The 23493-nt window shown below is 35.5% G+C and overlaps 3 protein-coding genes across 4 annotated transcripts; all 3 read left to right on the forward strand.

Moving 5' to 3' along the window:
* Window positions 1-4450: 4450 nt before the first annotated feature.
* LOC116132811 (transcription termination factor MTERF2, chloroplastic-like) lies at window positions 4451-5437 on the forward strand. The gene has a single exon (XM_031418478.1). The coding sequence runs from the start codon at window positions 4451-4453 to the stop codon at window positions 5435-5437; it is 987 nt and encodes a 328-aa protein (XP_031274338.1).
* Window positions 5438-7070: 1633 nt separating this feature from the next.
* On the forward strand, window positions 7071-8621 carry LOC116132764. Its single transcript, XM_031418431.1, has 2 exons — window positions 7071-7196; window positions 7395-8621. The coding sequence occupies exon 2, from the start codon at window positions 7890-7892 to the stop codon at window positions 8376-8378; it is 489 nt and encodes a 162-aa protein (XP_031274291.1). The 5' UTR covers window positions 7071-7196; window positions 7395-7889; the 3' UTR covers window positions 8379-8621.
* A 1997-nt stretch (window positions 8622-10618) lies between these two features.
* Window positions 10619-18270, forward strand: LOC116132763. 2 transcript variants are annotated; one of them, XM_031418430.1, is made up of 3 exons: window positions 10634-10718; window positions 11007-11549; window positions 17711-18270. In XM_031418430.1, exons 2-3 carry the CDS (start codon window positions 11245-11247, stop codon window positions 18078-18080), a joined length of 675 nt encoding a protein of 224 aa, XP_031274290.1. In that variant the 5' UTR covers window positions 10634-10718; window positions 11007-11244; the 3' UTR covers window positions 18081-18270. The 2 variants fall into 2 exon arrangements, with proteins under 2 accessions (XP_031274288.1, XP_031274290.1); XM_031418428.1 differs by having other exon boundaries at window positions 10619-11549.
* The last annotated feature ends 5223 nt before the right edge of the window (window positions 18271-23493 follow it).

Consider the following 23493-nt stretch of genomic DNA (forward strand, 5'->3'; position numbering starts at 1 on the left):
GCATGTTGATTAATTTGCTAATATCCATAGGAATGTCAACTGCAGAGCAAAGGGAAGAAGGGACAACTTCACTGTACATGCTCTAAAGCTTCATTATATTTGCATGCAACAAAAGATTCACAGTACTGATTTCTCACTTGATTGAAAACAATAATAAGAATAATAGCAAGCATCACCTAATTTGTTGCGTGTTAAATCAAGAGTGCGCACAGATCTCTCCAGATCAAGAATTTCATCTGGAAATATCTATTCAAGCAAAAGGGTAGATTAAGAATAGAATAAGCAAGATGCAGATGACATCCACCCACCCATGACCTGACCATCTACCTCTTAATTCAAACCCCAAAGGAAGCTACGGGTATAATGCTATAACATATAAACAAATTATCCCATTCCAAAAAGAAATCAATTGCACTATTTATTTCACGAAACTTGGTCCTCAAATGGTGAACCTTACATAAATCACAATGTAGCCTAGACTCTACTTGCCGAAGTTAATGCACTCACAGATATGATCCACTTTCCTTTCCTCATTAGTTGATTACTGTGAACAAAATTAATCCCATGAAAGACAAATTTTATCTCCATGTAGCAAAAGAATTCATCTGAAATAAAAAAACTCACTGATTAACAATATCCATAATAGTTTCTACACAGTATATTACAGGTACTTTAATTTCGTCCAATTCCATTAACTTAGTTCACATTCACTCCTATCACTAACAATTCTACACAAACTTTAAACTTGTTTTCTTAGACACAAAATCATGCGAAACATCTAGTCTAGGAAGACTTGCGATAAGTTCATATCCACAATTCTCTTTTCAAAAATTTCTTCTGGTGGAGAATTTAAAATCTATACCTAACCTTTCCACTCAAAAACAGATTCAATAACTGCATTAATAATCTCTGATTAATTTAAAATTTAATTTTGTTATGCCTAAAATGTCACGCTGATGTCAGCTCAATAAGTACCTAAAAAACAAATTATACTTTCTGTCAAGCCCATACCGCCTCAAAGATATCTTATACCAACCCTATCTCATTTTAAGAAAAAAATGGATGAGAGTTGTTCATGTGTCAAGACAACTTGCAAAACACTTATTACATTGAACTTACAGGTGTATAAATTGACACTTCTCTTCATGAAAATGGGAGTTAGGCATATGAAAGCTAGACATAGATTTGAGTTCCATTATTTCTCTTTGTAAACAAAATATTTCTCCATCTTTATATGCCTTACGGGCAATATCATAAAAATAGCCAGAGAACAATAAAATAACAGTGGATGTAAGATCTACTTTAAGCATCCAAACCACTATAAAAACCTCTCTTGTCAGTCTATTATTCATGTTTCTGCAACATATATAATCTCAGCTCTATATTCAAATCTCATGGATTCATCACGTGTAATTTCTAAGACTCTCTTAACACTTTGCACGTGCGAGTCGTTGGTGTCCAAAATCAAGTATCAACAGATTTCAATAAATATAAAATAGAAGCCAGACATATAAATACTAAAGAGACTCAAGTGCTCTCTGTACTACAGGCTTGGATATGGTGGCTAATTTTTGCTGCAATATTGCGTGTAATACGTTAGGTTTAAACCATTGAAAAAAAATAATAAAAACTGACTGTAAAAGAATAGTTCTGATTATAGCTACTTTCTCCATCTCCTTTGCTCATGCAAAGCACATCCTTTGTAATGGGTGCTCTAGGAATACACCCTTTATTTATGATGCATCAATGCAAAAAACTATTTTATACTTGGATTATACACGACCAATACTTGTTTGCCTCAATACAAAATCTAACGTCACCTTCCAAAAACATAACCTGCCTGCCCAAATGGTTACATCCATACCTTACAGGCTGTGATGTTGGTTCCTTTATCTTGCTAGCGACCTCGTTCTGGTCGCGTTAGTAAAGGACGGCGGCGAAATGTGGTGGTGCGAGCGTCGACTGTCCCTTCAATTGGATTGACTGTGGCTTCAATTGGATTGTGGTGGTTGTTGTTGTGATGGGTTGGTAAACCATTGGAAGGGAGTTCAAACATGGTAGTGTGAAATATATAAATATTAAAGAGAGGCAATAGCGAGAAAGGTCGGCTTGGCTACATCGGTGAAATTGGAGTGCGGTGGTGGTGCGTGCATGAAGTGTGACTGAAACCATTTTCTGTGGTGGCTAGAATATCTGAAATTGGAATTGATTTGGGGAAAATTTTAGGGTTTGCAAATTTGGGGAAAATGAAATTAAGGAGGCAGATTTTAATTTGGTAGGCTCGAATCGGTAATTGCTTTTTTTGGGGGGGATGGACTGACGTGGTAGATGAGGTGGCATCTGCCACGTCAGTCTGGATAGAAAATAGGTAGGGAGAGCCGGTAAGTCTAATATTATTGTTGTTTGAGTTAGGGCTCTGCAAAACTAGGTATCCGCTTCGGTTTTAACTGAAAATCGGATATTTGAATATTCAGATACTCTTAAAAAGGTATCCGCTAATCGAATCGGTTTTAGAATACCCGGTTTTGCGGGTACCTGAAAATTCGGGTCACAAATTTGTGACCTGAATTTGATTAAAATTTTAAAATTACACAGCAGACTGCACCAGCTTTGAAATTCATGGTCCAAAAATTATGCACTCAAAGTTGCACGGGAAGAAGCAGAAGCTAAAAGAGAAAGAAATAAAAGAAGCAGTGAAAAAAAACAGTTTTGTTTACTCATACTATTCATTCATTCAAGAATTTGATTTTTTCTTTCTTTCATGCCTTCGCTTTTATTGAATGAATTAATTGAAGGCATTTGAATAGAAAAGAAAAGTAGCCGTTAGTAGAAAAATTTAAAGAAAAAGCATGGGAAACCTCCAATATCACCTTCTCCAAAAGCACTTTCACATGACTTGCCTGTGCTTCTCTTTGCAATGGAGAATGTGAAATCACCTGACATATTGCAGTCTCAAGAAGAAAATTTCAGTGGATTAGTAGAGAATTTTTAGACTTTAATGGAGACTGCAGATGCAGACTAGAGAATTTGAGAGTGAGAGAGATGACTGCGGCTGTTGAGAGTGAGAGAGATGAGTGCAGCTGTGCGGTGCAGATGCAGATGCAGATGCAGATTGAGATTGGAGAATTTGAGAGTGAGAGAGATGAGTATTGAGTGCGGCTGTGCGGTGCAGATGCAGACTGAGACTGGAGAAGGCGAGGATCTGAATTTGAGAGTGAAAGAGATGAGTTTGAGTGCAGCTGTGCGCCTGTGTGCAGGTTCTGCAGGACTTGAGTACTTGACGTAGTGACAGGTTTTAGTTTTAGGGCATAAGGGATTTCTAATTTGTTTCAGATTTGCGGTTTTTGTAGTTTTGCCTTTGAAAATTGAAAGTCTACGTTTTGCTTTTTTTTTTTTTTTTTTTTAAAATAAAACTGGGTACCTGATTTTCTAAAATTAAATAACCGATACTCAAACCGAAAATTCGAGTATCTTATAAAAAAATTTCTAAACCGACCCGAAAATTCGGATTCGATTCAGTTCGATTACCCCTTTTTTTTGCACGGTCCTAGTTTGAGTCCCCCCTGGATTGTAGAAGAATTATTGATTGAATAAATGAAATAAAAATAATAAAATTTAGTTTAATAAAGTTCTAACATTATTGTTTACTACTTAAATTACTTGAGATGCCTTTGTCTATGCAGAGTATTAGTTATAAAGTTAGAAGAAAGAAAACCCTAATACAAATTGCCCAAAGGGCTTAGGACAATTACGCCCCCTGAAACTTTCAAAAATATAAGACCAAGCCCTGGCCTTTACATTTTTCCGTTAAAATTAATTTGTTATAAAAAAGAATTTAAATATTAAAAATAAACTAAAAAATTAAAACGAAATTAAATAAATAAACAAATAAATTTCAATCACAACCGGCCTTTGGAGATCGTGGCCGCGATCTGCAAATCGTTGGTCGCGATTTAACAGGGTCGGGGGTGTAATTGGTGTTTTTTGCAGTTCTGGGTGCCAAAAGTTAATTTTGAAAGTTACAGGGGTTGTAATTTTTTAAGCTGATTGCCCAAATAATATATTGCCATAATTTTAACGATACGCTGGCGTTTTGGTGAGACCTATAATTATGTCAAGTCAGCCTGCAATTCTGAAGTTACCAGGGTTTGACACTTTTACTTCCACCTGTTCAAGAGTTCAAATTCGACGGGTCCCCAAAATAATGCGAGACTTTAAAGAAATTTTCTCAACTCTCAAGCATAGGTGAGTTTATTCAATCACTTTTGCAACTACGATGTTTAATTTTCTCTTCATAAATTTACTTCATAGTCATGGTAGATACGCTAACTTAGCTTTATTAAACCCTAATAAATTTCAAGATTTTTCCTGTCCAATTTTTGTCAAATACATCTCAACCAACTCAAATGAACAATCTTTTACCGTTTCATACCTTATTAATTCATGTGGGATGTCTTCTGAATCTGCTCTAAAGGCATCCAAAAAAGTTCAATTTGTTACTCCAGAAAAACCAGACTTATTGGTAAATGTTTTAAAGAGCAGTGGCTTCTCAGAAACCCAAATCTCAGACCTCATCAGAAAGCGCCCAAATCTGCTTTTGTGCAATCCTGAGAAAACCCTTTTGCCAAAACTTGAGTTTTTTCACTCCAAAGGCGTTTCAAGTCTTGTTCTTGCAAAACTTTTATGTCGGGACCCTAGCATCTTACAAACGAGCTTAAACAAAAAATTAATCCCTTCCTTTCATTACCTTAGTAACTTGCTTCAATCAAGTGAAAAGGCTATTACTGCTGTTAAACGCTCTCCAAGCATTATTTGTCATGATCTTCAAAAATTGATTGCACCTAAAGTCGGTTATTTGCGAGATAATGGTGTGCCTGAATCGAATATTTTTAGGTTACTTAGTAATTGGACTTGCATATTTATAAATGACTTTAGTCGGTTTAAAGAGACTGTGGACTTGGTAAAGAAAATGGGTATAAATCCTGCAAGGTCACAGTTTGTTATTGCTATTCATATAATGATGGCAATTTCCAAATCTCTCTGGGATAAGAAGATTGATGTTTACAAGAGGTGGGGTTGGTCTGAGGAAGAGATTCTTACAGCATTTCGAAAGAATCCTTGGTGTATGACTACATCTGTGGATAAGATTATGGGAGTGATGGACCATTTTGTAAACAAAATGGGTTGGGAGCCTTCTGTCATTCTGAAGCAGTCAAATCTTCTTTCACTCAGCTTGGAGAAGAGAATAGTTCCTCGTGGTTCAGTTCTTCAATATCTGTCATCCAAAGGTTTGCTTAAGAATAATTTTCTCTCGGCCACACCTTATACCATTCGTGAAGAAACCTTCCTGCAGAAATTTGTTAATTGCTATGATGAAGCTCCCCAGCTAAAGAAGCTGTACAAAGAGAAGCTGGATCTTTCAAAAAAGAGAGACTGATTAGTATAGAGAGATAGGAATGAAGAACTTATAATATGTTTATCTTAGAATCTAAACTGATGCTCTTTCTCTGTGGTACTTGATCTTGATCAGACTTGCATGCATAATTTCTTTAGTTGAAATGGGAAAGAGTTTTCTGTCCAGATTACTTATGGTTTATTTGAAATTATTCCTTCTGACATTGCTAAGAATCCAAGTCTTTTTTCATATAGCTTAGAGACGAAAATTATTCCTCGTGCTACGAAAATTATTCCTCGTGCTTCAGTTCTTCAGTATCTTTTAACCCAAGGTTTGCTTAAGAATAAATTTCTCTCAGCTACACAGTTTAAGCTATGGGAAAAGACCTTCTTGCAGAAGTTTGTGAATTGTTATGATGAAGCTCCCCAGCTAGTGAAGCTGTGCAATGAGAAGCTAGATCTTTCAAAGAGGAGAAACTGATTAGACCAGAGTGTTGAATGCAATGCAGCATTTATAACATGATTACATCACATTCAAAAGTGATGCTCTTTCTCTGTGGTACTTGATCTTCTATTCAGAAAGAGCTTTTGGTCCAGTTGATTATGGTTTATGTTCAATTCCTCTCATGTTTGCCTCTGCAATGTGATTTTAAGATGTGTAACCAAGTATCATACTGGAATATTAGTCTTTGGTTTCTGTTACGAACAATTTTTTGCTAAGCCAGCAAAATTGATGTATCGATATTGGTCTTCTAACCACAATGCTGATATGAAGAAGACATACCAATTCATGTTATGGTCAAATTATCTTCTATGGCATTGAAGCCGAATAGATTAATGATTTCAGTAGAATTTGGAGAATGTTTGGTGTGTTTTAGTTTATATGTATTTTATCTACAGTTGCCTACCCAACTAAACTTGAAGATTAATAGAGGGTGTTACTTACATAATCCGACATCTCAGATGAATAAGACTCTTTTTTAACTTGTTTTTCAGGAGAGTGCCTTTATGCTCTCTGCTACTGTAATACGTTGTCTTATTTGTAAAGAAGCTCACGAATCATGAGGAAATTTGATGTGTCAATCACTAATGAATTGTTTTTTTGCTTGTTTAAGAAAGAACTAAAACACGAGGAAGCATATTTACATTAGTGGTTGCTTTGAATACAGAATTCTACTGAAAAAAAAAAGTAATTATTTTTCATGAGCTAAGTTGCAAAGTCAATCATCTCAATCGCACATCTTAGTTAATCCTCTAGAATCTCGAAACTACTGATCGAATAAGAGTTTTAATGGTCACTCTTATTAGCATCCGATGAGATATTTGAATACAAAACCTCTTGAGTAATACATTTAAAAGTCTTTTGTCAAACTACTCAACCACTGAAGAGTTGGTTGCAAATTATATAGTCTATCACAGATTTTTAAGTTTGTTCTATCATGGTGTCATTGTAAATGAGACTAAAAATTATTATGTTAGAAAGTCATCTCATTCTAGGTGATGAGATTGGTGAAGTTAATTGGGAAGAAAATATAAAAATAAACTTGGGTGATTTCAAGTGTGTCCAATCAACATAACAGATGTTGCATTAGCCCAAACCCAATTGCCTCAAACGGAATGTCGTATTTACAAACTCAAAGCTCTTTCTACAAAAATACGCTGTCGTTTGGGAATGGATTAAGTATGTTTAGCCTGCCTTCAGATCTGCAACTTACCAGGGTTCCACTTTCGCCTGTTCAACGGCTCTCCAACTATGCGAGATTATTGAAGAAATTGTCTCAAGTCTCAACTCTCAAACTTAGGTAAGTACATTCTATAACTTCGCAATCGTGATGTTTAATTTTCTCTGCAGAACTTTACTTCGCAATCATGATAGAGATACTTACTTACTTTCATGTCCAATTTTTGTCAAATACATCTCAACCAACTCAAATGAACAATCTTTTACCGTCTCATACCTTATTAATTCATGTGGGTTGTCTTCTGAATCTGCTCTAAAGACAGCCAGAAAAGTTCAATTTGATACTCCAAAAAAACCGGACTTAGTGATAAACTTTTTCAAGAGCAGTGGCTTCACAGAAACCCAAATTTTAGACCTCATCAGACAGCGCCCAAAACTTCTTTTGTGCAATCCTGAGAAAACCCTTCTGCCAAAACTTGAGTTTTTTCACTCCAAAGGCGTTTCAAGTTGTGATCTTGCAAAACTTTTTTGTCGGCGACCTAATGTCTTACGAAGGAGCTTAAAAAAGCAAATAATTCCTTCCTTCCATTACCTTAGTAACTTGCTTCAATCTAGTGAAAAGGCTATTACTGCTATTAAACACTCTCCAAGCATTCTTTGTTGTGATCCTCAAAAATGGATTGAACCTAAAGTCAGTTATTTGCGAGATAATGGTGTGCCTGAATCGAATATTGTATTGTTATTTAGTAATTGGCCTTACATAGTTATAAAGGACTCTGGTCGGTTTGAAGAGACTGTGGACTTGGTAAAGAAAATGGGTATAAATCCTATAAGGTCACAGTTTGTTATAGCTATTCATATAATGTTGGGAATTCCCAAATCTCACTGGGATAAGAAGATTGATGTTTACAAGAGGTGGGGATGGTCTGAGGAAGAGATTCTTACAACATTTCGAAAGAATCCTTGGTGTATGATTACATCTGTGGATAAGATTATGGGAGTGATGGACCATTTTGTAAACAAAATGGGTTGGGAGCCTTCTGTCATTCTGAAGCAGTCAATTCTTTTGTCACTTAGCTTGGAGAAGAGAATAATTCCCCGTGCTTCAGTTCTCCAGTATCTATCATCCAAAGGTTTGCTTAAGAATAATCCTTATAACCCGGTTACATCGTTTCGACTTCCTGAAGAAACCTTCTTGCAGAGATTTGTGAATCGTTATGACGAAGCGCCCCAGTTAATCAAGCTGTACAGAGAATCTGGATCTTTCAAAGATGGTAGAGAGAAAGGAGAGCAGCATTTGTAATACGTTGACATCAGAATGATAAGGGTGTTACTTGATCTAGTTAAATTCATTGTATTCATATTGGCTTTACTTTTAGTCAAAAAGAGCATATAATCCAATTTTTGTTTTCTTCTTGTGACATGCTGTCTCTTGACTAAAGCACAGGCTCTGCAATGTGATGTATAATCATGTATCGAACTGTGATCTCTGGCTTTGTTTAGTCTTGTTAAAACTCTGCAACTAGTTACCTTTGGTTGATTTTAATTTCCTTGATATCTGTTATGTTTTTGGAAGGCATGCTAATTTTCTTCTCTCCCATTAGGAAAACATTTGAAAAAACTCAATGAGTTAATGACTTTAGAAAAAGATTACCTTATCAACTCATGTGGGTTGTTTTTAGAATCTGCTTTATCAGCTTCTAAATATGTTCATTTTGAAACCCCATAACAGGCTGATTCAGTTCTCAGCTTTTTTGAGAAACACGGTTTTTCGAAACCCCAATTTTCAATCCTCATCAATGGACTTCCAGCATTTCTTGTGTCTAGTCCTAAGATAACCCTTTTGCCAAAACTAGATTTTTATTTTTTTTTTCACTCCAAAGGCTTCTCAAGCCCTGATCTAGCAAAAATATTTTGTTGCAACCCTCGTATCTTGGAAAGCAGCTTAAAAGACCATATAATCTCTTCCTTTACTTACCTTAGTAACTTGTTTCAACCTACTGAAAAGACTATAATGGTTGTTAAACGCTTTCCACCTATATTTATCGTGATCTTCAAAATCATCTTCCTCCTAGAGTGAATTATTTGCCAGATAATGGCGTGCCTGAACCAAAAGTTCTTATGCTTCTTTATAACTGGCCTAAGGCTCTTGTAAGCTACCCTCGTTGGAAAGAGGCTGTGGACTTGGTAAAGAAAATGGGTATCAATCCTTTCAGATTACAGTTTCTTATAGCTATTCATATAATGTTGTTAATGCAAAAATCTGAGTGGGCTAAGAAGTTCGATGTTTACAAGAGGTGGGTTTGGTCTGAAGAAGAGATTCTAATAGCANTCTATACGGTGGCGTTTTCTAGTGGGACCAATAAATATGTTTTAAGTCCGCCTCCAATTCTTACCAGGGTTTTACTTTCACCTGTTCGAGATTTCGAGTTCAATGGCTCTCCAAATTAATGCGAGATTTTAAGAAATTTTCTCAACTCTCAAGCATAGGTGAGTTTATTCAATCACTTTTGCAACTATGATGTTTAATTTTCTCTTCAGTAATTTACTTCATAGTTATGGAAGATACGCGAACTTAGCTTTATTAAACCCTAATAAATTTCAAGATTTTTCGTGTCCAATTTTTTTAAAATACATCTCAACCAACGCAAATGAACAATCTTTTACCGTCTCATATCTTATTAATTCATGTGGGATGTCTTCTGAATCTGCTCTAAGGGCATCCAAAAAAGTTCAATTCGATACTCCAGAAAAACCAGACTTAGTGATAAACTTTTTCAAGAGCAGTGGCTTCTCAGAAACGCAAATCTCAGACCTCATCAGAAAACGCCCAAAACTGCTTTTGTGCAATCCTGAGAAAACCCTTTTTCCAAAACTTGAGTTTCTTCACTCCAAAGGCGTTTCAAGTTGTGATCTTGCAAAACTTTTATGTCGGTGCCCTTTTTTCTTNGTTTAATTTTGTCTGCAGAACTTTACTTCGCAATCATGGTAGAGATACTTACTTACTTTCACTGAACCATAATAAAATTCAAGATTTCGTGTGTCCAGTATTTGTCAAATACATAGCAACCAAATCAAAAGAACAAACTTTTACAGTCTCATACCTCATTAATTCATGTGGGTTGTCTCCAGAATCTGCTTTAAGGGCATCCAAAAAAGTGCAATTCGAAACTTCAAAAAGACCAGACTTAGTGCTCACCCGGTTCAAGAACAATGGCTTCTCAGAAACCCAAATTTCACATCTCATCAGAAAATGTCCACAACTGCTTTTGTACAATCCTGAGAAAACCCTTTTGCCAAAACTTGAGTTTTTTCATTCTAAAGGCTTCTCAAATCCTGATCTTGCAAAAATAGTTTGTTGCAGGCCTCGTATCTTGGAAAGTAGCTTAAAGAACCTTATAATCCCTTCCTTCACTNCAATCGAAGACAACAAACCCACAAACAAATTATAGATGAAGCCCGATAAGCCCAATGGTGCAGAGGTCCGCTGGGCTTTGATAATAAGATTTTGTTTCTTCTTCATAGAAAGTTTTGCCGGGCCGCTGCATAATACTCGAGGGTTTCAGTTTCAGTTTCTTCCCCCTGTTCAACTGAAACGGTACGCTAGCTTTCTGAAGGAGATGTTTGGAGCATAAGGTGAAAGGTAAGTGTATTCTATTATTTTTTCAATTATGGCATTTAATTTTCTTCGTAGAACTTTAGTTCAGGATCATGGAAGATACACTGTTAGTGCTTCACCAAACGATAGATTTCAAGACTTTTTTAATCCAATATTTGTCAAATACATCTCAACCAACTCAAATGAGCAATCTTTTACAGTCTCTTACCTCATTAATTCATGTGGGTTGTCGCCAGAATCTGCTTTAAAAACATCAAAAAAGTTGCAATTGGAAACCCCCGAAAAAGCTGACTTAGTCATCACCTTGTTCAGGAACAGTGGATTCTCAGAAACCCAAATCTGTGACCTAATCAGAAGATGCCCATCACTGCTTTTGTCCAATCCTGAGAGAAGCCTTCTGCCCAAACTTGAGTTTTTTCACTCCAAAGGCTTCTTAAGTACTGATTTTGCCACTGTTTTAAGTCGGTACCCTAGAATCTTGCTAAGAAGCTTAAACAACCATATAATCCCTTCTTTTACTTATCTAAGTAACTTGCTTCAATCTAGTGAAATGGTTATCACTTTAATTAAACGAATTCCTTTAATTCTTTATTGTAATCTTCAAATTTTTGTTGAGGCTAAATTCAATGTTTTGCGAGAAATTGGTGTACCTGAAACACATATTGTTAAGTTACTTTATAAATGGCCTACTGTATTCATAAATTATTCTCGTCGTTTTGATGAGACTGTGGAATTATTGAAGAAAATGGGTATGGATACTTTAAGGTCACAGTTTGTCAAAGCTATTGTTATAATGTCAACGATGTCCAAATCCGAGTGGGATAAGAAGGTTGATGTTTACAAGAGGTTGCATTGGTCTGAGGAAGAGATTGTGAGAAGAGAAAGTTCCTCGTGGTTCAGTTCTTCAATATCTGTCATCAAAGGTTTGCTTAAGAATAATCCCTTAACCCGGTTACATCGTTTAAACTTCCTGAAGAAACCTTCTTGCAGAGGTTTGTGAATTGTTATGATGAAGCGCCCCAGTTAAGAAGCTGTACAGAGAAGGATCTTACAAAGATGGCAAAGTGAAAGGAAAGCAGCATTTGTAATATGTTGGCATCAAAATGTAGTGGTACTTGATCTAGTTAAATTCTTTGTATTCAGATTGGCTTTACTTTAGTCAGAAAAGGCATCTACTCCAGATTTTTAGTATTCTTCAGAAGTACAGATTTTTATCTGTAAACTACATCTCTAGCAATGCAAATCAGTACTCCTTTGTTGTTTCTACTTCATCAACTCGTGGGTTTTCTTTAGACTCTGCTTTATCAGCTTTTAAACATGTGCATTTTGAAACTCAGAACGGGCTGATCATTCGTTCGCAGCTTTTTCGAGAAAATATGCAGTGGCGGATCCAATGACTTGAGGGGACTTAAGTCCCCACTCAACTTTTGAAAAAAGTCCATATCTTATATTATTTAATTTTACACTATAGTGATTATGAGATTTTGGGAACAGTTCTCACAGCTAGTTTGGTTTTATTTTTGTAAAACCCTATTTTAATCATATATATATATTTCATATTTTGTATTTTTAGTTTTATGCAAGAGGATGGGTTAGTTTTAAAAGTTATTAGGAGTGAAAATGAAGGAATAAGACTATTGGGTTTACATTTAACTGAGGGGAGAAATCGAGCATTTTTACATCACAAGCTAATGTGATGAGGTCAGGTGAGAATAAGAGAATCTTGGACAGTTTCATAATTCAAAGAAGTGTTTTATATATAAACTAGGTTGTTTGTCAAAATAAAGAAAAAAAAAGAAAAACCATAAGAAGAAAGGAAGAAGAAGCAAGGAAAAGGAAAGAGAAGAGAGAAAAGAATGGGTTGGTCAGTCAATTAGATTTTTCTGCACTTGAGTGGTGGTTACTTGAGATCAGATTGAGATTTATGTTATTAACATACGTTCTTGTGATAAATTTGTTGAGTTATAAGAAATTTTGATTGGTTAAGAATTTAGTTTGGTTTAAAAAAGAATTTGCATACGTTGGTGTATAAGCTGTGAAAGTTGCATTGGTTTTATCAGTTGCGACTGCGTTGTTGAAAAGATTTTTTTTATAAGAACTGTGTGAAAAATGGGCTAGCAATCGAATGGGAGATCAATAGATGAATGATTGCTTGGTCATCTATATTGAGAAAGATGTATATTTGTATAATTGACAATGAGATGTATCAACGTTTTCGACTAGGAAAATAGTCAAGGAAACTGGAGGAAAATTGTTTTATTTTTACAAAAATGTATTTTTTGAAGATATTATTTTTTATTTATAATTTTCATTGAAGCTCATTATAATAATAAAAAAAAAGTGTAATTATGATTGATTTTTTTTTTTTTTTTTTTGTTTTATTTTGCCCCCATTGTGAGAAATTCCTAGATACGCCACTAGAAATATGGTTTCTCCAAAGCCAGATTCCAACCTTATCGAGAGACTCCAACATCGCTTGTGTCTAGTCCTGAGGACCAGAAAACAAAATTAATTTTAAACAATAAATTGATGAAACTTAATTGATTTCATTGATTTAGATTAAACATTATCAAAACCTTTTTTTTATTTTATTGTGTATTGAATCATCGTTGTCAATCGTCAATGGTCAAAATTAGATTTTTGTATCGGTCCACAAACAAATTAAGATGAGCCGAGAAGCCAATAGTGGGATAAGAAGTTTGATTTTTACAAGATGTGTGGTTGGTCTGAAGAACAGATTCTAACAGCATATCGGAAATACCCTTGGTGTATGATGACATCTGAGAATAAGATTATGGCAGTGATGGATTTTTTTGTGAACAAAATGGGTTGGGAGACTTCTGCCATTACTGACCAGCCAGTTCTTTTTTCATTGAGCATGGAGAAGAGAATTATTCCTCGTGCTTCAGTTCTTCAGTATCTGTTAACCAAAGGTTTGCTTAAGAATAAACTTCTCTCGGCTACACCATTTAAGCTATGTGAAAAGCCCTTCTTGCAGAAGTTTGTGAATTGTTATGATGAAGCTCCCCGGCTAATGAAGCTGTACAATGAGCAGCTGAATCTTTCAAAGAAGAGAAATTTATTACAATAGAGAGAGAGAATGCAATGCAGTATTTATAACATGTTTATTTCAAAATCAAAAGTGATGCTCTTTCTCTGTAGTCCTTGATCTGCTATTTAGAAAGAGATTTTGGTCCAGACTACTTATGGTTTATTTTCAATTTCTTTCATGTTTGTCTCTTGAGTAAAGAAAATATCCTCAGCAATGTGAATTTAAGATGCGAAACCATCTATCATACTGGAAATATTAGGCCTTGCTTAGTCCTCTTACTGCTCTGCAGCTAATTTCCTTTGCTTTCGGTTACGAACAAGTTTTTGCTAAGCCATATTGGTCTTTTGACCACAATGCTGTTGTTTAGAAGGCATACCAATTCAATAGTCAAATTATCTTTTATGACATTGAAACATATAAAAGAGAAGCTGAATTGAATAGGTTAATGATTTCAATGAAATTTGGAGAATGATTGGTTTGTGTGAGTTTATGTCTTTTATTTACGGTTTGCCAAATCCGTCTGTAATTCTACCTACCTCTTTACTCTTTAGTTACCTTAGTAACTTGCCTCAATCTACTGAAAAAGGGTTGTTACTGCTGTTAAACACTTTCCAACTATTCTTGATCGTGATCTTCAAAATCGTCTTCCTCCTGAAAGTCGATTATTTGTGAGACGGTAGTGTGGCTGAACCAAATATTATTATGCTTTTTTACAACTGACCTATGGTTTTGGTAAACTACTCTAAACGTTTTAAAGAGACTGTGGACATGGTGAAGAAAACGGGTATCAATCCGTTAAGGTCACAGTTTATTGTAGCATGATGCAAAAATCTGAATGGGATAAGTCAAGTATAATATTTATAGGAAAATCCTTAGGGTAGGGGGTGTACTCAGTATTTTCTACAGTTATCAGTTTTGAAAGTTATAGTGTACAATGGTCTTAGGCCCATTGCCCAGATAATACCATGACCTAATTTGATCTATACGGTGGCGTTTTCTAGTGGGACCAATAAATATGTTTTAAGTCCGCCTCCAATTCTTACCAGGGTTTTATTTTCACCTGTTCGAGATTTCGAGTTCAATGGCTCTCCAAATTAATGCGAGATTTTAAGAAATTTTCTCAACTCTCAAGCATAGGTGAGTTTATTCAATCACTTTTGCAACTGTGATGTTTAATTTTCTCTTCAGTAATTTACTTCATAGTCATGGAAGATACGCGAACTTAGCTTTAAATAAATTTCAAGATTTTTCGTGTCCAATTTTTGTAAAATACATCTCAACCAACTCAAATGAACAATCTTTTACCGTCTCATATCTTATTAATTCATGTGGGATGTCTTCTGAATCTGCTCTAAGGGCATCCAAAAAAGTTCAATTCGATACTCCAGAAAAACCAGACTTAGTGATAAACTTTTTCAAGAGCAGTGGCTTCTCAGAAACCCAAATCTCAGACCTCATCAGAAAACGCCCAAAACTGCTTTTGTGCAATCCTGAGAAAACCCTTTTTCCAAAACTTGAGTTTCTTCACTCCAAAGGCGTTTCAAGTTGTGATCTTGCAAAACTTTTATGTCGGTGCCCTTTTTTCTTACGAAGGAGCTTAAAAAACCAAATAATCCCTTCCTTTCATTACCTTAGCAACTTGCTTCAATCTAGTGAAAAGGCTATTAATGCTATTAAAGGATCTCCTTGCATTCTTGATCTTGATCTTCAAAAATGGATTGCACCTAAAGTCAGTTATTTGCGAGATAATGGTGTGCCTGAATCAAATATTGTTATGGTACTTGGCAAATGGTCTCTCATTTGTGCATATCAGGGTAGTCGTTTTGAAGAGGTTGTGGACTTGGTAAAGGAAATGGGCATCAATCCTAAAAGATCACAGTTTGTTATTGCTGTTTATATAATGTTGTTACTTCCCAAATCTAAGTGGGATAAGAAGATTGATGTGTACAGGAGGTGGGGTTGGTCTGAGGAAGAGATTCTTACAACATTTCGAAAGAATCCTTGGTTTATGATTACGTCTGTGGATAAGATTATGAGAATGATGGACCATTTTGTAAACAAAATGGGTTGGGAGCCTTCTATCATTCTGAAGCAGTCAAATCTTCTTTCACTTAGCTTGGAGAAGAGAATAGTTCCTCGTGGTTCAGTTCTTCAATATCTGTCATCCAAAGGTTTGCTTAAGAATAATCCCTATAACCCGGTTACATCATTTAAACTTCCTGAAGAAACCTTCTTGCAGAGGTTTGTGAATTGTTATGATGAAGCGCCCCAGTTAATGAAGCTGTACAGAGAAGCTGGATCTTACAAAGATGGCAAAGTGAAAGGAAAGCGGCATTTGTAATATGTTGGCATCAAAATGATAGTGTTACTTGATCTAGTTAAATTCTTTGTATTCAGATTGGCTTTAATTTTAGTCAGAAAGAGCATCTACTCCAGATTTTTGAGTTATCTTCAGAAGTACACATTTTTATCTGTTAACTACACCTCTAGCAATGCAAATCAGTACTCCTTTGTTGTTTCATACTTCATCAACTCGTGGGTTTTCTTTAGACTCTGCTTTATCAGCTTTTAAACATGTGCATTTTGAAACCTCAGAACGGGCTGATTCAGTTCTCAGCTTTTTCGAGAACTATGGTTTCTCCAAAGCCCAGATTCCAATCCTCATCGAGAGACTCCCAACATTGCTTGTGTCTAGTCCTGAGGACCAGAATACAAAATTAATTTTAAACAATAAATTGATGAAACTTAATTGATTTCATTGATTTAGATTAAACATTATCAAATACCTTTTTTTTTATTTTATTAGTGTATTGAATCATCGTTGTCAATCGTCAATGGTCAAAATTATGATTTTTGTATCGTCCACAAACAAATTATAGATGAAGCCCGAGAAGCCCAATAGTGCAGAGGTCGGTTGGGCTTTGAGCTTTAATAACAAAATTTTGTTTCAAGAACTTTAACAGGGTTTTAAGGATAATAAAAATTCTTGTTTCTATGAGTCAGAGAAAGTTTTGCCGCGCCGCTGCATAATATTCGAGGGTTTCAGTTTCTCCCCCTGCTCAACTTAAACAGATTTCTGAAGTAAGCGAGCCTTCTGAAGGATATGTCTGGAGCATAAGGTGATAGGTTAGACGTTAGTGTATTCTATTATTTTTGCAATCATGGCGTTTAATTTTCTTCGCAGAACTTTAGTTCAGAATCATGGATGATACGCTGTTACTGCTTCACTAAACCATAGATTTCAAGAATTTTTCAATCCAATATTTGTCAAATACATCTCAACCAACTCAAATGAACAATCTTTTACAGTCTCTTACCTCGTTAATTCATGTGGGTTGTCACCTGAATCTGCTTTAAAAACATCCAAAAAATTTCAATTAGAAACCCGAGAAAAAACTGACTTAGTCCTCACCTTGTTCAAGAACAGTGGATTCTCTGAAACCCAAATCTGTGACCTAATCAGAAGATGCCCATCACTGCTTTTGTCCAATCCTGAGAGAAACCTTCTGCCTAAACTTGAGTTTTTTCACTCCAAAGGTTTCTTAAGTACTGATCTTGCCACTGTTTTAAGTCGGTGCCCTACTCTCTTGCTAAGAAGCTTAAACAACCATATAATCCCTTCTTTTACTTATCTAAGTAACATGCTTCAATCTACTGAAAAGGTTATTTCTTTAATTAAACGATTTCCTTCTATTCTTTATTGTAATCTTGTAATTTTTGTTGCGCCTAAATTCAATGTTTTGCGAGATATTGGTGTACCTGAACCACGTATTGTTAGGTTACTTTGTAAATGGCCTGCTGTATTCATAAATTATTCTCATCGTTTTGATGAGACTGTGGACTTATTGAAGAAAATGGGTATGGATCCTTTAAAGGCACGGTTTGTCCAAGCTATTGCTGTAATGTCAATTATGTCCAAATCCGAGTGGGATAGGAAGGTTGATGTTTACAAGAGGTTACATTGGTCTGAGGAAGAGATTCTTGCTGCATTTCAGAAGAATCCTTGGTGTATGATGACATCCGATGATAAGATAATGGCAGTAATGGACATTTTTGTGAACAAAATGGGTTGGGAGCCTTCTGCCATTGCCCAGCGGCCAATTCTTTTTTCATTGAGCCTGGAGAAGAGAATTATTCCTCGTGCTGCAGTTGTTCAGTTTCTATCATCCAAAGGTTTGCTTAAGGCCAATTTTCTCTCGGTTAGACCATATCTCATTTGTGAAAAGACCTTCTTGCAGAAGTTTGTGAGTTGTTATGATGAATCTCCCAGGCTAAAGAAGCTGTACAAAGAGAAGCTTCGATCTTTCAAAGATGATCAACTGATCAGTAAATAGTAGTAAGCATGTATTGTTTCTGATATGGTTACATCTGAATGGTCCAATTCTGTGTGACTTGATTTTGTGAAATTCTTTGTATTCAGACTTTCTATAGTTCAAACCAGAAAGAGCATTCAGTCCAGACTAATCTTGGTTTACTGGCACTTCACTTTGTTAGTGATTATATATGGTGATAGGAATTCAGCAATTGTAACATGCTCACATTAGAATCTGAACACTGATCTTCTATTCAGACTTACTTCAGTTCAATCCAAAAAGAGCTTCTCTCCAGATTACCCATGGTTTATTTTCATTTTCTGTTTCGAGTAAAGAATATGCTCAACAATGAGATTTTAAGATTTATAATCATGTATCATACTGGAATCTCTGGTCTTGATTAATCCTGTTAGTTTCCCTTTGTTTTCTAATTTTAGCTAAGCCCTGTAACTTTCAAGAATGACACTTTGTCACCCATAACTGCAGACAATACCCATTCTACACCCCAAGCCCTTACTTTTTTCGTTAAAATTAACTTGTATAAGGTTAAATTAGTCATTTTTGTTATTAAAAAAATGTAAATTAAACCTAAACTAAGAATGAAAAACGAAATTAAAAAAATAAAAATGAAAAATAAATTTCAATCCCCAATCGCCGGCAGTGATCTCATATGACGGCTAGCGATCTGCAGATCGTCGGCCACGATCTTCAAATCGTTGGCCGTGATTTACAAATTGAGGCTATTAAACACAACATGCTTCCCAGTTCTCTCTTTCACTTTTATCTCTTCAATATCCACTTCACTTCTACCTCAACCATGTCAACCAAATCCTAGTAAGCATCCACTCACCTTTTTTTTTTGTCTTCTTCTCTTAGATCTGACTTCGTTTTTTCATTTTTTTTCATCTGGGTTGTCTGTTTTCCGAACTTTAGTTCTTAATTTGCTTCAGAATCTACAAGTTTTTTAGACAAAGTTCTTAACTTTGTTTAATTTTCTTCTTGATTTCAAGCAAAATTAAAAGAAATTCACTGAGGGTAAACTGGTCAAATCTGAATGATGACCATGGGTATATTTGTAATTGTGTTAGTTAAAATAAGTCAAGTCTAATATTTAAAGGAAAATTCTAAGTGTAGGGTGTGTACGGTTTTTTCCGTAGTTATGGATGACAAAGCCTATTTTGAAAGCTACACTTACAAGAGCTCTAATTGTCTTACGCCAAAATAATGCATTACCTTTTTTGAACCATACGCTGCCGTTTTGGTTGGACCGATAAATAGTGAAGTCTGCCTACAATTCTAAACTTTATCACTTAGTCATTTGTATCAGGGGTATATAAGATAACGGAGATAATCTTCTTTTATTTTGCAAGATTCCAGTGTTTGATTTGCAAGTAATAAAATATTACGGTAATCTTTTATTGCAAATAATGTTTACTGTTGGTAATGTAGAGGGTAATCTTATTACCTTGTTTGGGGTGTTATTAAAACATTACTGGGGTAATCTGATTTTTCTACCTATTTTGCCCTTAATTAAAAACCATTTCAGACACAATTACTCTCAAATGTCTACCAAATAACAATTACCCAACCCCCCTACATTTGAGAAATTAGCTAAAACACCCCAACCACAAAAAGTTTAAAAGTTAACAAAATACTCTCAGTCACCCATGACCGCCGCCAGCCGTGACTCACCACCGTTGGCCGCTGATGTCAATCATCATAATGGTGCATGACTGGCAGGATCTAGCCGGTTGTGCACTGGTAAGGCCTTTTTCGGCCAAACGGCCAGATCTAACATTTTTATGGCCGTGAAATGGCCATTTTCGACTTTGTTAGCGCACGACCGGCCATATACGACCAGTCGTGTGCCATTCCGTCAATAGTCGACGGCGACTGACAGTGGTGACTGACTATCGGTACTGGCTTGGGGTGGATATGGGTGATTTTGCTATAAATTAAAGTTTTATATGGTTGTAGTGTTTTAGTAAAATTTCAAATGTAAGGGGTTAAAAAATATTCAAAAAATACTATTATATTACTATTTAAAAAGAAGGACAATTTAGTAATCTATATAACATACCCATACATTTCTCCTCCAACCAAACATATTATTCACCAATTTATTCAAATCAACCAAACACATTTTCTAAACATTATCAGTAATCTATAACGTGATCTTTCTTTCCGTTATTATAATATACCCCTATAATAAAACATTATATGATCCAAACGCTTCAGGTTTTACTTTCACCTGTTCAAGATTTCAAGTTCAATGGCAATACAAATTAATGCGAGGTTTCAAAGAAATTTTCTCAACTCTCAAGCATTGGTGAGTTTATTCAATCACTTTTGCAACTATGATGTTTAATTTTCTCTTCAGAAATTTACTTCATAGTCATGGAAGATACGCTAACTTATCTCTATTAAACCCTAATAAATTTCAAGATTTTTCGTGTCCAATTTTTGTCAAATACATCTCAAGCAACTCAGATGAACAATCTATTACCGTCTCTTACCTTATTAATTCATGTGGGTTGTCTTTTGAATCCGGTCTAACGGCATCCAAAAAAGTTCAATTTGATACTCTAGAAAGACCAGACTCAGTGGTAAACTTTTTCAAGAGCAGTGGCTTCTCAGAAACCCAAATCTCAGACCTCATCAGAAAATGCAGAAAAATGCTTTTGTGCAATCCTGAGAAAATCCTTTTGCCAAAACTTGAGTTTTTTTTTTTTCACTCCAAAGGCATTTCAAGTCGTGATCTTGCAAAACTTTTATGTTAGGACCTTGCTATCTTACAAAGGAGCTTAAAAAACCAAATAATCCCTTCCTTTCATTACCTTAGTAACTTGCTTCAATAAGTGAAAAGGCTATTACTACTATTAAACACTCTCCAAGGGTTCTTTATCGTGATCTTCAAAAATTGATTGCACCTAAAGTCAGTTATTTGCGAGATAATGGTGTGCCTGAATCAAATATTGTTAGGTTACTTAGTAATTGGCCTTCAAAATTTATAAATGACTCTGGTCGGTTTGAAGAGACTGTGGACTTGGTAAAGGAAATGGGCATCAATACTATAAGATCATAGTTTGTTACTGCTATTTATATAATGTTGGTAATTCCCAAATCCGTGTGGGATAAGAAGATTGATGTTTACAAGAGGTAGGGTTGGTCTGAGGAAGAGATTCTTATGACATTTTGAAAAAAAAACTCCTTGGTGTATGATTACATCTGTGGATAAGATAATTGTAAGATTCAGCATGCATGAAGAGTGGTGGAGATGGAGAATGAAAGCATGGATTAAAAAAACGGTTTACATGCAAAGCTTGGATATGAGATTATACCTACTCTTTTGCTTTGGATTGATGAAGATTAGCTTCAAAAGAATGAAACCTCCACACTTTAACACCACCTTGAGAGGATTAGAGAGTGGCCTTGGCTAGGGAGAGAGAGCTTTTAGTTTGTGTTTGAGTGAACAAGTGAATAATGAACAAAAATGCAACCTTTTGCACTTATATATACTTGGGCTATTTTGCAATTATTTATTTTTCACTTCCAAGCCCAATAAAATCTTATTTTATAAAGGGACCCCACGAATTTAATATGCTACCCTTTGAATAATCAATATTATTCAAGGGCCCATGTAAACTAAACTAGTTTACATTAACAACCCATAAATTTACCCTTTTTACCCTTTAACTATTAAAAGGTTATTTTTGTTCATCTCATTAATCTTAACACTTTAAGATATAATAATTAAATATAATTAATTATTGCTTGACCATTTTAACCCTTAAAATGTCACAAATTGTTTTCTATGTAACTATTACTATAGAAATCCCGTTATTACCCTCGGAAGGTGCTAGCCCTCTTCGGATAATCATTTCTCTCTCTCATCATTCTCTAACTTCTCAAGGCTATTGGTGTGACCATGTAGGTCCACCGTGGATTAGCCGTGAGCCGGTTCTGGATGAATCCGGAAACCTGTCCGGAGGCCCAACGACTATGGTAAACATCTAGCAATGTGCCATAGTCCCTAAACCACGATGAAGAAATACTTCATCGAACCCATTTCAGATCATACGTACCATGCAGGTAAAGTCCCTCCATTGAGATATCCTAATCGAGTATGGATTCATGGAACGTCAAAATCCTAAACTCGATCTTCTACCGAATTGTCGATCAATATGTCCGGAACTTGTCATCACAAACTTACTTTTGTATGACTAATAATAGACTCTGGCCAGAGATTCAGTTTTCCGACATTTATCGATGTTCGTCTAGGAACTCGAATCCGGATGGAGTCAGCGGTACTCCCGATCCTATATTTCCGAGTCAATGGATCCCCTCTTGACCATCGTTCGTTTCCGCATATGAACAACGCATGACCAAATAGGCTTTATTGTACGAAACATGATTAGTCTCGTACTTATACACCGTATGAACCATACGCATCCATATCGGATCCGACTACAATGTCTCAGGTCAAAGGACTACATCGTGCACTGATATAACCAAACGATAAATCATTGACTACATGCTTTTCCAAGTGATTTGTCGTTATTCGGTCACGTTCGAAAAACAGTTCACCAACCGTTAATCCATACCAATGCCCCAGTGACATGACTATCATCGTCATCCGTACTTATATCAACTCATGATATCTTTCGGAAGCATCCGGTATGCCTACTGTATAATATAGTTGCCCAAATTTATATTGCTTCCGCAGGGAACCTTTTTCGATAATTCATTTACCTATTAAATGAATCATCTGGACAATTCATATACATACTTTATTTTAAATGCATGACTGAATAAAGGAAGCAATTTACATATATGAATTGAAGAACTCTTTCTTCTATTATTTATGATATATATAGATACAAGACAAAATTCTCTGAAACCGACAACACGAATGGTTTCTAGGGCATACACTAATATACACTAACAATAATGGCAGTGATACTTTTTTGTGAACAAAATGGGTTGGGAGCCTTCTGTCATTCTGAAGCAGTATAATCTTCTTTCACTTAGCTTGGAGAAGAGAATAATTCCTTTGCTTTAGTTTTTTAGTATCTGTCATCCCCAGGTTTGCTTAAGAATAATCCTTATAACCCGGTTACATCGTTTAAAATTCCTGAAGAAACCTTCTTGCAGAGTTTTGTGAATCGTTATGACGAAGCGCCCCAGTTAATGAAGTTGGATCTTTCAAAGATGGCAAAGTTAAAGGAAAGCAGCATTTGTAATATGTTGGCATCAGAATGATAGTGTTAGATGATCTAGTTAACTTCTATGTATTCATTTAAATTCTTTGTATTCAGATTGCCTTCTGGTCCAGAGTAGTTATGAGTTATTTGCAATTTCTGTTTTCATGTTTTGACATGTTGTCTCTTGACTAAAGCACATGCTCTGTAATGTGATGTGTAATCATGTATCA

The sequence above is a fragment of the Pistacia vera genome, unplaced genomic scaffold (genome assembly GCF_008641045.1).
Source record: "Pistacia vera cultivar Batoury unplaced genomic scaffold, PisVer_v2 Contig260, whole genome shotgun sequence".
Taxonomy (NCBI): Eukaryota; Viridiplantae; Streptophyta; class Magnoliopsida; order Sapindales; family Anacardiaceae; genus Pistacia; species Pistacia vera.

Excerpts from the sequence above, each read along its gene's own strand:
- LOC116132811 (XM_031418478.1), top strand. The coding sequence starts at position 4,451 with ATGTCTTCTGAATCTGCTCTAAAGGCATCCAAAAAAGTTCAATTTGTT.
- LOC116132764 (XM_031418431.1), top strand. The coding sequence starts at position 7,890 with ATGGGTATAAATCCTATAAGGTCACAGTTTGTTATAGCTATTCATATA.
- LOC116132763 (XM_031418428.1), top strand. The coding sequence starts at position 10,747 with ATGGCATTTAATTTTCTTCGTAGAACTTTAGTTCAGGATCATGGAAGA. Across the intron at positions 11,550-17,710 it reads GTTTACAAGAGGTTGCATTG|GTCTGAGGAAGAGATTCTTG; the intron begins GTCTGAGGAAGA and ends GAGGTTACATTG.